The 15,263-nt window shown below is 35.7% G+C and overlaps 1 protein-coding gene across 8 annotated transcripts in view; it reads left to right on the plus strand.

Annotated features, from left to right (window-relative positions):
* Positions 1-12,159, plus strand: part of LOC120422354 (extended synaptotagmin-2) — a 59,804-nt gene extending 47,645 nt beyond the window's left edge. For 6 of the 8 annotated variants that reach the window (XM_039585758.1, XM_039585757.2, XM_039585753.2 and 3 more), the window contains 5 exons: positions 713-810; positions 6,478-6,526; positions 6,584-6,760; positions 10,139-11,119; positions 11,179-12,159. In XM_039585758.1, coding sequence (XP_039441692.1) covers positions 713-810; positions 6,478-6,526; positions 6,584-6,760; positions 10,139-11,119; positions 11,179-11,268 — 1,395 coding nt within the window. In that variant the 3' untranslated portion in view covers positions 11,269-12,159. Of the gene's footprint in view, positions 1-131; positions 218-712; positions 811-5,862; positions 5,949-6,477; positions 6,527-6,583; positions 6,761-10,138; positions 11,120-11,178 lie in introns of all 8 variants that reach the window. The other 2 variants (XM_039585756.2, XM_039585755.2) reach the window with 2 other exon arrangements.
* The last annotated feature ends 3,104 nt before the right edge of the window (positions 12,160-15,263 follow it).

Here is a 15,263-nt window from a genome sequence, read left to right on the forward strand (position 1 = left end):
AACCAATATCTGCCCATCTCATCAACTGAAAAACAAAAAAAAAAAAACAAAAAATGCATCCTCCAATCCGACATACTTTATCTTCATTTTGTTGAAACTACAACACCAACACACCCGCAAAAACCACGAAGGCGTTTGTCCACGCGGAAAGCGGCCAACACTTGCAGATTGTAGTTAATGACAAGGACAACACCGGCGATGATGAGTTGCTGGGAAGGTGAGATTGTTTGCGAACTTTTATTTGTAATATTAAGTTTTTCCCTTCTGTTTTAACAGTATTCTGTACGTCTTTTAGTTAAGGTATGAGTTTGTATTTAACGCCGGTGTTTGTAATTTTTGGTTTGTTTGGTATGATTTAAGTTATTAATACCCGTGGGAATTGGCTAATCAATGTTTAATTAAGTTATCGTATTTTAAAAAAAGCTTCAAAGGGTTCTGCTATCTTGTGATTCATACATATAATCCAATTGTTTTCGTGCAGGTAGGATTAAGCTTATCGTTGTGACCAGTTAGATAATGTTTGCAGCGTTTTGTGCATGTTTGGTTTGCTGCTGTGGCACAGATTAATCAGGTTTTAGCTCAAAACCAGCTGAGCTGCAAATCACCATTTCCGCCGCCGCTTCACCACCCTTCATCAAACACCAAAAAAAAAGCTAGCTTCCGCGTCATTTTCGCAGTAAACTGACACCGATTATTCTTTGGTTTCCTGTAGGCAGAGGTGAACGCAACGTTAGGGCAGGAAATCATTCTCAACCTGTGGGACTGGGATCCGGGCTTTCCAGGCGTTCAGAACGACGACTTTCTCGGCAGGTGGTGAAAGGGTTTTGTTGTCGCTTTTTTGTTTCCATTTTCACAAACTTGTTGGCTGCGAATTTGTTCCGCGCTTTAGATCGATCCGTTGTTTGCTAACATCTGCGTCGCGGAACACACCTCAGTCCATACGTTCATCTGGAATGACCGGCGTTTGGGACGAGTTGTGGAGTACTTCATGAGCATACATTTGATGGAACTGATATAAGATAGCTTTCAATTCACAACTAACCTGGAACTGTATAAATATCATAGAGGAGTTCAATTATTGCCCACAATCCAAAACTGAACTTTGAACTCAATCTGTAACTGTGATGGGAGGCAAACACGCTTACCACTACACCACCGGTCCTGGTAATGAATGTTCTGAAATTTGGGTTTCATAAAAAACAGTTAAGTTTTAACACCCGTTTTTACCATAATTTGCTATTTTCAAGCCGTTTTTCTATGTCCAGAAGTTCTTTCCGGTGCCTGAAGAATCTAAAAAAAAGATTTTCGTAATAGCACATGTACTTTCTTGGCATTACTTTGATCATGTAGGGGATTGTTTGAAATCAATTTTACTTTTTGCAATTTTGTTGTCTACACAACAACAAAGACACATTTGGCAGCAATTTACCAAATTCCAAATTCGGCAAACTGTTGTAGTGCAAGCAAAGTGAGCGCCACACTAGTATTTTTTAGGCTCCCCGAACAGGCGGTAATAATTAAATTCATGCCATTTCAATAACAAATACTGTTAAAATAACAAAAAGTGTTATAAAATGTAAAATCATTTTTTGCATAAGAGTTGCAAAATCATTTTTTGCATAAGAGTTTAATAACAGTTTTTGTTATCATAAAAAAAAAATTGTTATTGGACTGATATAGGTTAGAAGCCAAAACGACTTGGGAATAACATATTTTGATATGGAGGAATATCTCCAATTGTTATTGAGGTGATCGGATATGTTGTTAAAATAACAAAAAATAATAACAAAGATTTGTTCGAAAAATTACTGGAAATGTTATTAGTCTGTTATTACAATAACAATCCAATAAAAAAAATCATAACGACGAATAACAAATTTTGTTATAAATAACTTATAACGTTATTTGCTTAGTATTTTCAAATACCAAAAAAATGTTATTCCCACGTTATTTCCGAAATTCACGGAGTATTTGTTTCGCTGAGTGAAGCGATTGACCAATCCGCTGGCAGCCAGTGTGTCGTGTTCACTCGCGAATGATTGCGCGCTCCAGTCGGCAAAGTTTCGTTCGGTGATGAATGAGTGAGTTCTGATCTTTCAACTGAAAAAGAGGACACTTGGAGCTATAAATTATACTTAGTTTACAAAATTTACACAAAATTGCTTCTACAAGTAGATTAAAATAGCACCCTTTACGTGATGATTCTTTTTGGTAGGTTTGGTAGGAAAAAATAAACTTTTTGAAAAATCTTATTTTTGAATAAGTTATTTTTTTACTGATTGGGAATTTCCCAAAACCGTTTCTCATATGTGTTAGGGAATCAAAAAGCCAACTTTTGAGACTCAGAGAAATATGGACAAATTTTTGTTCACGAAGATATTATTTTTCGAAAATATAGTAATACAGTCGGAGTCGAGTCTGAAGGCCTCGGAAAAATTTCACTTCGGATGATCGAATCACAAAAAAAAAATATTTCGCAGTCTTAGTTTTGATTGTCGAGCTTGAGTATGACCCCTAAACTACGCTAAAATAATTTACATTTTTTAATCCAAGATGGCAGCCAATATGGTGATGACGAAATATTGAAAAAATGCATTTTATTATTTAATACGCAATCAACTATTCAAATTTGACTAAAATGGGGTCGCAGAACTTAAATTTGATGTTTAAAACAAGAAAAAGAAGAAAAAAAACGAAAAAAAATTGTTCGTGATTCGATTATCCGAAGTCCCATACAAACCTTCGGATAATCGATCTTTGGATAATCGATGCTTCGGATAATCGAGTCTGGACTGTAGTATTAAAAATATTTCAATTTTTTTCTTCTGAAATTAAAAATCAAATCAGCAATGAAAACTATTTTAAAGCGAGGTTTTGTATAAAAAAAAATCAAGATTTTTTTCTATAAAATTATAAGGCCGATGCAAATATTTAAAAAAAGTTTTTGTCCCTCGGCCCTGACCGAGGTCAAGGGGGGGGGGGGGGGCAAAAAATAAAAAAATATAAAAATTTAAATAACAAGCCATAGTCTTCACATTTAAATGAAAAAAGTGTTTTAAAATGCATTTTACACTAGTTCAGTTGTTTTGCAATCATTAGTTTTCAAAAAATCTAAGATCTGACAAAAACAAAAATTATATCGAAAAAAAAAGATTTGGCATCGAAAATTTTCAAAAAATCTTAAGATTTTTTAATAAACCCAAACATGCTAAAAATGATTTTAAACGCAGAAGAATGTATTTTAATTTGATTGCAGCTGGTTGCACTTGAATTTTCAATGAAATTTTGAAATTTATTGTAAAAATATTTTTTTTGCCCCCTGATTTTTCGGGCCAATTTTGAAGGGGGGGGTGACAAAAACTTTTAAAAATATTTGTACCAGCCTAAATATATAAATAAAAAAATTTAACCGATTTAGTGTTGATTCCAAGTAATATTGTTGACTCAAAAAATCCATGTTGGTCAACCTGTTAAAAATAAATCAAATGGCTTACATTTTCCACAATTTTACTTTTTGGACTTTAAAAATAATAAAAATAATTGAATTGAAATGCAGAAAATTAAAAAAATCCAATTGTTCTCTAATAAGCCTCGATATTTTGACTGACAATAACTCTATAAGCAATTTATCTGATTTTCTATGTTTAAAATGAAATCATTGTGTAATCTTCCAATCTTTGGAATAAAAATATTTTCAAAATTTAAAATCAGACCTTATAAGGTCAAACGAGCCTAATTTTGGAACAGCGAAGATATTTTCTGATTCTTAATTCATTGCAATACTATATCAGATTTTCAGAGTCCAAAAATGAAAATTGTACAGAATTCAGCTATTTGAAAAAGGGATTTAGAAACTTTAGTTTGTAATTTCAAATTTAGGATATTGTACACATTTTTCAAAGTTTATGTGGCCACCCCCCCCCCCCCACTCCATCAACATTGGTCCGAAAAATCAGGGGCAAATCTATTTTTTTCAAAGAACTTCAAAATTTTAATGAAAATAGAAATCAAATCAACTGAAAACAATCTGAAATGCATTTTTCTGCATTGATAATCATATTTAGCATGCTTGGGCCGGATTAAAAATATGTTGTATTTTTAACTGAACTCCAATGACAGCCTCGCAAAAACTTTTTTTTCGCAAAAAATAACATTTTCTTTAATACTGGATATTTTGGAAACTAATGATTGCAAAATAACTGGACAGGTGTAAAATGCATTTTGAAAACGCTAATTCCATTCAAATGTTGAAATCATTTTTAAATTATGAAGCTTTTTTTTATTTTTTTGCTTCAACATCAAAAAAATATTTTGCAACTGCCTTAATTTTGCATTTAAAAAGGGCACTTTTTCTTTTTTTTTTTTTTAAATTGTTTTCACCACGACCTACAGCTTTGCTGAAGACACCGTCTTGATGAGAAAATTCCTTTCAAAAAGACAGATTTTTGAATATCTACATACCGTTTTTATACGGTCATCTATTTTTTTTTATCAAGGTTTGTACAGACGAACTAATGTTGCAAAATTTCATCATTGATCATAGGGAAGACCTTCAAAATGTTACATTTAATCAATATAAACATAAAAATACATAAAAAATAATTAATTTTGAATTTTTGTATTTCAAATAAAACTGACTAATGAAATTTGGAGGAATTCTTCGAAACGATTTTTTGTTAGGTTTTTTTTCGGGAACTCAGAGTGGCCAAAATAAAGAAATTTCCGGGAGTTAGAATTCGTCACCCTCTAATGGTACGTTCGTTTGAACAGCCAGTGCGGCACTGAGTGCCACACTCGTCGGTGCCAGTTTTGGTTCAAACGAACATTCTTTTTCAGTGTGCATGGAACTCGCATGAAACTGAAAAAATATCGAGTGCGGCACTAGAGTTTCAGTTCCAAGATGGCGGCAAAACTCGTGCGGAACTAGCGCGAGTTTCTTCAAACAAACACTTTGACAGCTCTGAGTGCGGCACTCAGTGCGGAACTAGCCCTCAAACGAACGTACCATAAGCTAGACAAAATCTGGAGCAATAGTTGAAAAGGGCGCATAAGCATTTTAACAGCAAATTTATCAATGAAGTTATTTTTCAAATATTTGTTCTGATTTAAAGTCTTTTTTACAACACTTCTTGAAACTTTTTTCACGTTGAAATTCGGATGAAAAGTAACCGAGTACAGCCTTTTGTGACGAACTGTGCTGAATGTGTTTTCAAAATTAGATAGCTCAATGTATAGCTTGTTTACCTTTGTCTACAAATCTAGTACAATTGGTATGCAAATTACGAAAGCTAATTTAAGAAAATTTAACTTAAAGAAGACTATATGATGATCTATAAAGGGGAATAATTTGTCAAACTACTACATATAGAACTAGAAAGTCAATTTTGCCATTAAGTTTAATCTGAACACGTTTTATAATTGTATTGTACATATAGTTTTAGCAACAAACATATTTATTTCATATGGTTTTCCGCTATTTCGCTAACTTAGGATCACTGTACATAAATCACAACCCTGGAACACAACTACTCTTTCAGCAGAAACATCACACTAGATATATATATATCTAAAATAACACTCACACTCAGTTTGTCTCCAGCAAAAATATCCCTCCTAACAAAACAAAAATTTACCAACCAGCAGCCTATTTCTGTCGCTAACCAAACTTTATATTTTCCCATGTCCAAAACGGTGTGTGACGTTGTGTTTTTTCCTACGCGTTCTACTGACACTTACAAAAAATAAATATAAAAAATAACCGCTGAAATAACCAACCTTAAACCCAACTGACCGAACGCACCACCACCAATCAATCAACAAAAATAACGACGACCACCCACCTCCACCCTTCCGTGTGAGCAGGCTTGTGTTGACGTTTCACATCAAACCCTGATTGGCATAAAATTATTCGACTGGGATCGAACCGGCGATCACGATCCCCTCGGCAGGTTCGAAGACAAGCTAATTTTCACATCTTCTTTTCTTCTTCTTCTTTTCCCTCATTCACTTTGAAGCAAGATGATAAACTTTTGCTCTTTTTTTTCTTCTTCTGAAATTTCTTCGAATTTTTCTCACTTCACTTCACTTTTTTTTCTTTGCCACTTTGCGGATTTTCCACTGCGACTTGTCGACTTTTATCGAACTGTTTCTTGGAATAAGTTCTTCACGTTTTGTTTGTGCCATCCTACTTTGTGTTTCGTTCTTCGACATTTTGCTCTACTTTGCCCATCGTTTTGGTTTTGAATAGACTTTCCGGAGTTTTCCCTCCTCAAATTAATCGCATTTCGTCAATACTAAACTTAGGTGTTAATGCGCTTTCCATTTTGAGTGGTTTTTGGTTGCAATTTCAAATAGATTATGTATGCCTGTTTGTTACATCTAAATAGAATAGTCGAACTTTTAATTTTATGACCTTTGAGTTTTAAGTGTTATTGCTAATAATATTTCCATTCTGTTTCTCAATCCGAAATAACTCAGAGCTACGGTTGAAATCAGCAGCGTTACCAAGAATGGAGAAATTGATACGGTAATGTTCTTGAATACTCTCCATATTGCTAGAGGTTTAATTTATCAAACTTTTCAGTGGCTTACCCTCGAGCAAGCTAAGCATGGTTTGATTCATCTGCGGCTGACATGGTTCACTCTGAGTGCGGAAAAGAATGACCTGAAGGCGGCTCTGGAGGAAACCCAGCTGCTGCGCGTCACGTCAATGAGCACCGCCCTGCTTACGGTTTTCATCGATTCGGCCAAGAACCTACCGGTAAGTGTTTTCATTTCAAACAAAGCAGGGCTGTGGAGTCGGAGTCGGAGTCGGAGCCGGAGTCGGTGGAGTCGGGTCTTTTTGGGGACCTGGAGTCGAAGTCGGAGTCGGAGTCATCAAAACTCGAACAGCTGGAGTCGGAGTCGGAGCCGGAGTCGGCTAAATTTTAAGAGCTGGAGTCGGAGTCGGAGTCGGAGCTGAAGATTTCTGATAACCCGGAGTCGGAGTCGGAGCCGGAGTTATCTTAAATTCAACAAAAAATATGTTTTTTTATTGTTCAGTATTTCCTATATAACAGCTTAATTTACAAAACAACTTATATTTTTAATTGATTTATCAGATGCCATTATGTTTTTGAAGCTTTTAATTGTGATTGAAAAGCTCTAATTGGGTTATTACACTAAAATCACTAAATGATAACCTCTTACGCAAGTATGTACCGTAAACTGGGGTGACTTTAATAGCCCGAGGTGACATTGATAGAAATTTGATTTGGCCAATAATTTTGATATATCCAATGTAACAGTCACATTTTTGCATATATGTTCGATAATAAGCTATCCCTTAATGCTTATATACTGAAAATTCTCAATAATGTTTAGATATTAATTTGACGGGCATTTGAAAAACCTATCAAAGTCACCCCGAGCTATCAAAGTCACCCCAGTTTACGGTAGTATCATAATTCAAAAAATAATAAAAAATATTGGTTATGTAGTCAGATTATATTTATGTGCCCTTTAAATTTAAATTCGGCCAAATTTCATCCAGTTATTTCTGAAAAAAGTACACACAAAGTCATCTTTTACCCCGATAGCGAATGTCTTAGAGGTTTTCAGTTAAATCTTTATTTAGGAAAACATACAAGGTAAATAAAAATATTAAAAATAATAATCACTGTTTTTACAGATCGAAAAAGAGTCACTGACAGTTTAACTTTTGTAACAAATAATCAACAATAATAACAATCTCTAACTTGGAACTCAACATGCGCATTTTGTTTATAACTGAGTACAAGAAAATTTAAGTGTTGCAATTAAAATAATTTAAACTATCAAAAAATGTCAAAAGAAGTTGCAACAAATTTTGAAATAATTATTGATTGTTGATGTTGATTTTAGGTAAACTATTTTGATATCGTTGCAAATTATCGTTGAACAAATCTCAAGAGTTCAGTACAAAAATGAACTTATAAAAAAATGTATAGATCAAAATATAGGATTTTAATTTATTTTCCAAATATTATAGATAAAAAAACAGAATCAAAATAATATCAACTGGTACGATTTTTTTCATACTGTATGTCCCACGCCAATATGACGACGGAAGGTGATAATCATTGCAAATCAATTTACCTTCAAAAAATGAAATATTTGTGACCTAGAAAATATTTTACTTGTGGATATATGTTTTTTTATTACATTTTTAGTTTTTTTTTCATATATTTTGATGGAGGCCCAAGATCATCCATAAAGCTTCGTTTAAGGTGAAGATTCACGAAGTATCGTGCGCCTCCTTTTTAAAGTATATAAAATTTTAAAATAAAAAAAAATAAATTAAAAATTTCTAGGATAAAATATTTTCTATGTCACAGAAATTTTAAAAGGACATCTTAAGCGTCCTTTCCACGAAAAAAATGTTTAAATACATTGATTTGCAATAATAATCTCCTTCAGCCATGGCATGATGCCAATGTACATCTTAAAAAAAAAAACAAAAAAATGTTTCGTTTAAAATTGTCATTTAAAAAACAAGGTGCCTGTCACTGTGCTTTTTACAAATGTCAGCCTGAAAGTGAGCAAATTGAATTTTAATGTTAAATAGATCACCAAGGCCAGGTTTCTTTTAGTTATGCATTCAAAAATAACAGATTAATATTTAAATTTATAAGCCTTGAAACATTTTTTTTCAAATTTGAGGGTCAGCAAATAAATCCAAATTTACTTACAAAACTGTTCTTCTCAAAATGCCTCTAAAACAGGGATATTTTTTGATTTCTGTTTCCATAACGTAAAAAACTTGTAACCTAGAAACTTTTTTCCGTTTATTCACCTTACTTTTCTTTTACTTAACTTATTTTTCTTGAGAAAAACATGACGCTTAGAGAGTATTTACATTATCCTATTTATCAATGATTTAAAAATAATTAGCTAATAATAGTTAACTAACTTTTGAAACATTTAAAAATATGTGGAGTCGGAGTCGGAGTCGGAGCCAACCATTTGTTGAAAGCTGGAGTCGGAGTCGGAGTCGGAGTCGGCTAGATTTGGTAGGCCGAAGTCGGAGTCGGAGTCGGAGCCAACCATTTGTTCAAAGCCGGAGCTGGAGTCGGAGTCGGAGTCAGCTAATCTGAGAAAGCCGGAGTCGGAGTCGGAGTCGGAGTCGTTTGAAATATGACCCGACTCCGCAGCCCTGAAACAATGTTTATAAACTAGGGGAACAGCATCTAATTTCAGAGTGCCTCTAATGTTGACAGGTCAGAACTTTGACATTCAATTAAAGCTTATTAAAATCGTTTTCAACTGAAATCGAATCATAAATAGCTCAATAAGAAGTGAGCAAGCAAGTTTTTATCAAAAGTTTTGCAAAATTTGTTGTTTAAGAAAATCAACAAATTGGATGGAGTTAGGAGCGAGTGCTTAACCTGCCAAACATACGAGAATTTCCCCTACAAAGCAAAAAAAATCTAATCCACACGGAGAAAAATGAGGTCTCAAAATCGTGAACAAGCGTTCATGAAAATGGGAACCACGAACAAAGTGTTTGAATTCAATTGTACGTGTTTGAAAAACGTACCATTCTCCGTGCAGCTGCGTGTAAAAGGCCTGGGTGTAAAATAAGTTTTGCATAATTTTATGAAATTCTATGTATTATTACACCTTGAAATATGTAGTCCATCAGTATGGAAAGCCTACTTGACCGAAATGACAAGCTCATATATGCGTTTATCCTTTCCAAATTTCATCGGTCTGATGGCCGAGTGGATTAAAGCACCAGTCCGTACTGTTGGTGCTGGGTTTGAGTCTCGTTGGTTGCAACTTTTTTTTGTTTTAAAACTTTGCACATGCTGTGTGTAATGTGTGTCTTTTTTGACGAAGGTGATGTGCAGCTTTGAATGCGATTTACCATCGGATTTTTTGCTGTGTATAGTTTTATTTTTTTAATCCAATTCTAAGGATGTTTACCGGAATTGCGAAAACTGATTTATTCAACTCGTTTCAAAACTTTAATTGAGATGAAAATATCTTGTAACTGTTGTTGTTGTTGTTGTGGTTGCATAAACTTTTGTTTCAGTAGTTTTATTTTTGGCGATAAAATTAGGTCGTAATTTTGGAACAAATAATGAAATCTGTTCTTATTTCCACAATAACTCAACAGCAAGCCCGCCAGCAGAGTCAACCGGACCCGTACATGATCCTGAGCGTTGGCAAGAAAACCGAACAGACCAGCGTCCAGATGCGAACGGACGCCCCGGTGTGGGAGCAGGGCTTCACGTTCCTGGTGGGAAATCCGGACAACGACACACTGCAGCTCAAAATTCTGGACCAGAAGACGGGCACCAACATTGGCCACCTCACGTACATCCTGAGCACACTCATGGAGAAGAAGAACCTGGAGGTGGTGTCGCAACCCTTCCAGCTGCAGAAATCGGGACCGGAAACGAAAATCATCATGTCCATGTCGCTGCGAATTTTGAAGCGAGGTCGTGGTTCGGCGGACGATGCCGCCTCGGAGAAGGGGTCCGAGTCTGGAATTGGCAGTGGGGAAAGTGTACTTTCCAGGACTAGTTCGGTCAAGGCGGCTCCTACGACTGTGACCGATTCAACAAGTTCGGAGGCGAGCTCAAGCGCGCTCAGGAAGCAAGAATCGCGCAAATCCGCCTCGTCCGCGATTATTGACCAAATGTCCATCCAGGAAGAGCCGTTTGTACTGTCCACGTTGAACACCGTCATGATGGCAACTCCCCCGAGAAGTCCAAACCTCAGCGAGAATGGTTCCGAGCTGCTTCGTCGTAGTCCCAGTACGACCTCCTCGGCTGGTGCCGCCGGCCTGGGGCGCATTCAGCTGACGATAGCGCACAGCATTCAACGCCAGCGGTTGCTAGTCATCGTCCACAAGATTGCCAACATCCCGCTGAAGGACCCCACCAACATCCCCGATCCGTACGTGAAGCTGTATCTGCTGCCGGGACGAACTGCTGATTCCAAGCGGAAAACAAACGTGGTCAAGGACAACTGCAATCCGGTGTTTGATGCTACCTTCGAGTACATTATGTCCCCGGCGGAACTGATCAATTCCGAGCTGGAAGTTACCGTTTGCACGCAAAAGGGATTCTTCGGAAGTCCCATCATTGGAAGGGTAATGCTCGCTTAATGTAATGTTGATAAAAACTCGTCTAAATCACTTTTTACTTTTAGCAAAAAATTGTCCTCAACGATCCGGAAATCACCTGCGGACAGGGTATCAGTGGATGGTACGACTTACTGCCGGAATTGAAGAACGAATAAATTTTGGTGCAAGCACCAACTGAACTGTTATGTTAAAACATTGTTTGTTTATGCAAGAGAAATTTATGATAGATATTATCAAGCTTTTAAACGGCTCGTTTGAATTAACCTAAAGCTCTCACAATACATACAAATTGATGCACATTTTTGCAGTAAATTTCGTCCGATAATATTTTTAATGGTGCACTGAAGATATATTTTAAGCATTTTATAAAAAAAATACAGCTAAGTAATTATTCCTACTGTAGAACAGGCACGAATCAAGTTTTATTCACGCACTCAAAAAGTCATCAATTGCAAACGAACAAAAAGTAAATAAACGATGCCAAGCATCACACGTACATTGAACAAAGAAAAATCTTCAAATTGTCTCCAAAACGTGTCAATTAGTAGCGGGAAAAGTCACCACACAACAACAATGAAAGTATGCTGTACCATAAAACAATCAATAGATGCCTAATAAAATGTAAGTCAGTCCAATTCCACATCCATAACCACACCATATTTGCGGCGCAATTTGCGGCCTTTAGGAACTCTGCGCCGAATCAGCTTATGCGAAATGTTTGTGAACGAACGGAAAGTTGTGAAGTATTTTTCTTAGGAAATCCACCTTAATCCACAGAGCTTATGAATTTTAGCGAAAGCGTGGCACAAAATTATGATGCACTTTTCACACCATCCAGCGTAATAGAGCACATTAACCATAAGGAAGTTTATCTTTTCATTGATTCGTGATTTATAAAAGATCAAATTTTCGTCGACCAGTGCTATTTCCTTGAGCGAGGGTAAACTACAATCAGCTCTTAAAAGAAATTCTGTGTTTAAATGTTCTCTGAATCTTAAGGCCAGAAACAATCGCTTCTTCAAAATAAATATAAGCATTTAAAAGGGTGAGTTTTTAGTTCTGTTATATCACAAAATCCTGGCTTAAAAATTAATTTACCGTAAGCCAAGCGTCCTAGACTCAGTCACTCGCGAGCACAAATCGAGCGTGACGTATAACTGCTCTGATGTATTCCTACCGTTTGTCACTTCTAAACCAAGCGAGTCTCGTTCGCCCACGAATGGTTACACGCTTCAGTCGGCAAAGATTCGTTCAGTAATGAGTGAGTGATTTCTGATCTGTGAGCCGAAAATCAGGACCCTTGTTTTTAGTCTTCAAACTATTGTTATCTTTTTCCAATTTAGTTTTTTTTTTCGATTTTCTTGTCATTTTTAATGTTTCCTACATTTTACTGTTTAAAATGTAATCACTGTTGTCTTTAATTCAATTCAATTCAATTCAATTAAATTAAATTTATTTTCCAGGTAAATAATCAATTCACAATTGGAATAGCAGTTTCTAGAGCACTTAAAGCTTCTAAATTTCGAAATGGATGTACACATTTTGTTGGTCTGAGTCTGTTCTAACCGAAACCAACCAGAAAAATTAAAATATTGTGCTCCAACATGGTTAAAACTGCTGTCCCGATTCGCCCCATTTGTCCCGACTGACCAAAATGTAAAAAAAAAATGTTAAACGTAGTTCATTTCCTTGCATTTTAAATTTGTAGAGCACGAAAAAGACATTTTTGTTTTGTTTATAATGATCGTGGACTTTACCCAACACATTTTGAAACTTAAGAGCGAATCCACGAGCAAAGCATACCCATCTCGCATCGACCTTATCAATCTGCCTGAAATTTTCAGGGGTTGTTTGTACATATAAAACTAGGGTCTAGCTCATTTCCCCGAATGACATTTCCCCGAATGCCATTTCCCCGAAAATCATTTCCCCTAATTGACCACATCCCCGAATATCACTTCCCCTAATCAGCCACATTCCCGAATGCCATTTCCCCGAATATTATTTCCCCTAATCGGTTATATCCCCGAATGCCATTTCCCCTAATCGGCCAGTTCCCCGAATGCCATTTCCCCGAAGTGACACTTACGCCAATTGCCGTTTATTTAAATTTAAATTTTCCCGAATTTTCATATCCCCTAATCATCATTTTCGCTAAAGCCTTTTTCCATGAAAAACAGATATTTTCTTTCTCAATTTTACCGAACAAACAGCTTTTTCGGGTATGCTGTTGATTAAATGTTGTAAATTGGTTAGTAAAGCCCATTATCAATGTTTATGAACAACGGTAAGAAACATGATTAAAAACCATTTCTGATAACGTTTTTTCATTTTTATGCAAAAAAAAAGTTATTGACAAGACAACATTTTTTCTATGGATCCACTATGGTCCCCTTGGAACGAGCTGTCAAGTAGAAGCTTTTCTGCCAAGAAGGGCCGTGAAGTGAATTTTTTAAAATTGAATTAAAAATCCATTTTAAATCCTTTGCGGTCGTTCAATGGGTCATTGTACTTAGAAAAATAAGCCATATCGTTGTAAACAATAATATCACAAATTTAAGCTTAATTTTGGGACCCAATTATAGTGCAGACTCGATTATCTGAAGCCTCGATTATCCGAAGTTTCGATTATCCGAAGTTTGATTATCCGAAGGTTTGTATGGGACTTCGAATAATCGAATCAAGAACAATTTTTTTTTCGTTTTTTTTTTCTTTTTCTTGTTTTAAACATCAAATTTGAGTACTGCAACCCCATTTTAGTAAAATTTTAATAGTTGAATATGCAATCATTAAATAATAAAATGCATTTTTTCAATATTTCAACACCGCCATATTGGCCTTGGATTTAAAAGTTCTAAATCACTTTAACGTAGTAGGGGACGTAGGGGACATACGCTCGACAATAAAAAAATAGGCATCATAAAAAAAAATCGTGATTCAATTATCCGAAGTGAAATTTTTCCGAAGCCTTCGGATAATCAAGTCTGGACTGTACTCGTTTTTTTTTGTCCAATTAACATTTGTATTCAACCGCATAATTAGATGTTGTTTTTGAGAAATTTGCAAGGAAATTTGTCTTTTTTCGAATTTTGTTCAAGAACACAAAAATCGAACAAATAGGTACATAAGGCTGGTACAAATTTTATTTAAAGTTTTTGTTGATTATACTTTTCCCCAAATCCCAAACCAGCAATGTGAATAAAATGATGAGTGTGTACGGGGTTCTGTACTACGAAAATCGCACGGTATGTTTTTTGAATCATAAAAAATAACAAAACTTCTATTGCATTATTATTATCATGTCTATAAGAAAAAAGTATTTGTTTTGAGAATATATGTATAAAAAAAAGTCTGTAACAATATTCATTGTATTGGAATTTGTTTTGAATCCCCCCTAAAATGCTACGTCTGTTCTGAATGAAGCCAAAAAGAAAGTTGATCATTCAAGGCCATTACGAACCTTTAAATATGTAGTTTGATGTGATAAAAATTGTCATATTTTTTTTTCTTTTAAAATGCCATTTCCCCGAACGCGGTCAAGCGGAAATACCCGGTGCCCAGGAGCGCGCGCTCCGGGGCACCGGGCATTTCCGCTTGACCGCGTTCGGGGAAATGGCATTCAGGGAAATGACTATTCAGGGATATGACTAATCGGGTAAGTGGCATTCGGGATTGTGGCCCATTCGGGAAAATGGCATTCGGGGATGTGGACGATTAGGGGAAATGGGAAATTCGGGTAAATGGAATTCGGGGAAATGACTATCAGGGGAAGTGTCTTTTCGGGGAAGTGGCATTCGGGGAAATGTCCCTTCGGTAATATGGGTTTCGGGGAAATGTCATAGATTCATAAAACTAGCATCTGGTCAAAATATGAGCTCTCTAGGTCAACGAGAAGTGGGGCAAATCGGGACACAATGTTTAAGGGTTCAGAAACGTCAAAAATCTTAAAGCGGCTATAACTTGGGCAAAATTCAATTTAATTTCAAAATATAAAATGCATCTGAAAGGGCTAAAAAAATGCAACAAAATGCAGGGAGATGTTTTCCAATTGGTTAAATTAAAAAAATCTTCGATTCACATTTATTGAAAATCAAGTTCGTTTCCAAGGATACTAGACATTTTTTTAGGGGTTAAAATGGATGAAAATAAA

The sequence above is a fragment of the Culex pipiens genome, chromosome 3, assembly GCF_016801865.2.
Source record: "Culex pipiens pallens isolate TS chromosome 3, TS_CPP_V2, whole genome shotgun sequence".
Taxonomy (NCBI): domain Eukaryota; kingdom Metazoa; phylum Arthropoda; class Insecta; order Diptera; family Culicidae; genus Culex; species Culex pipiens.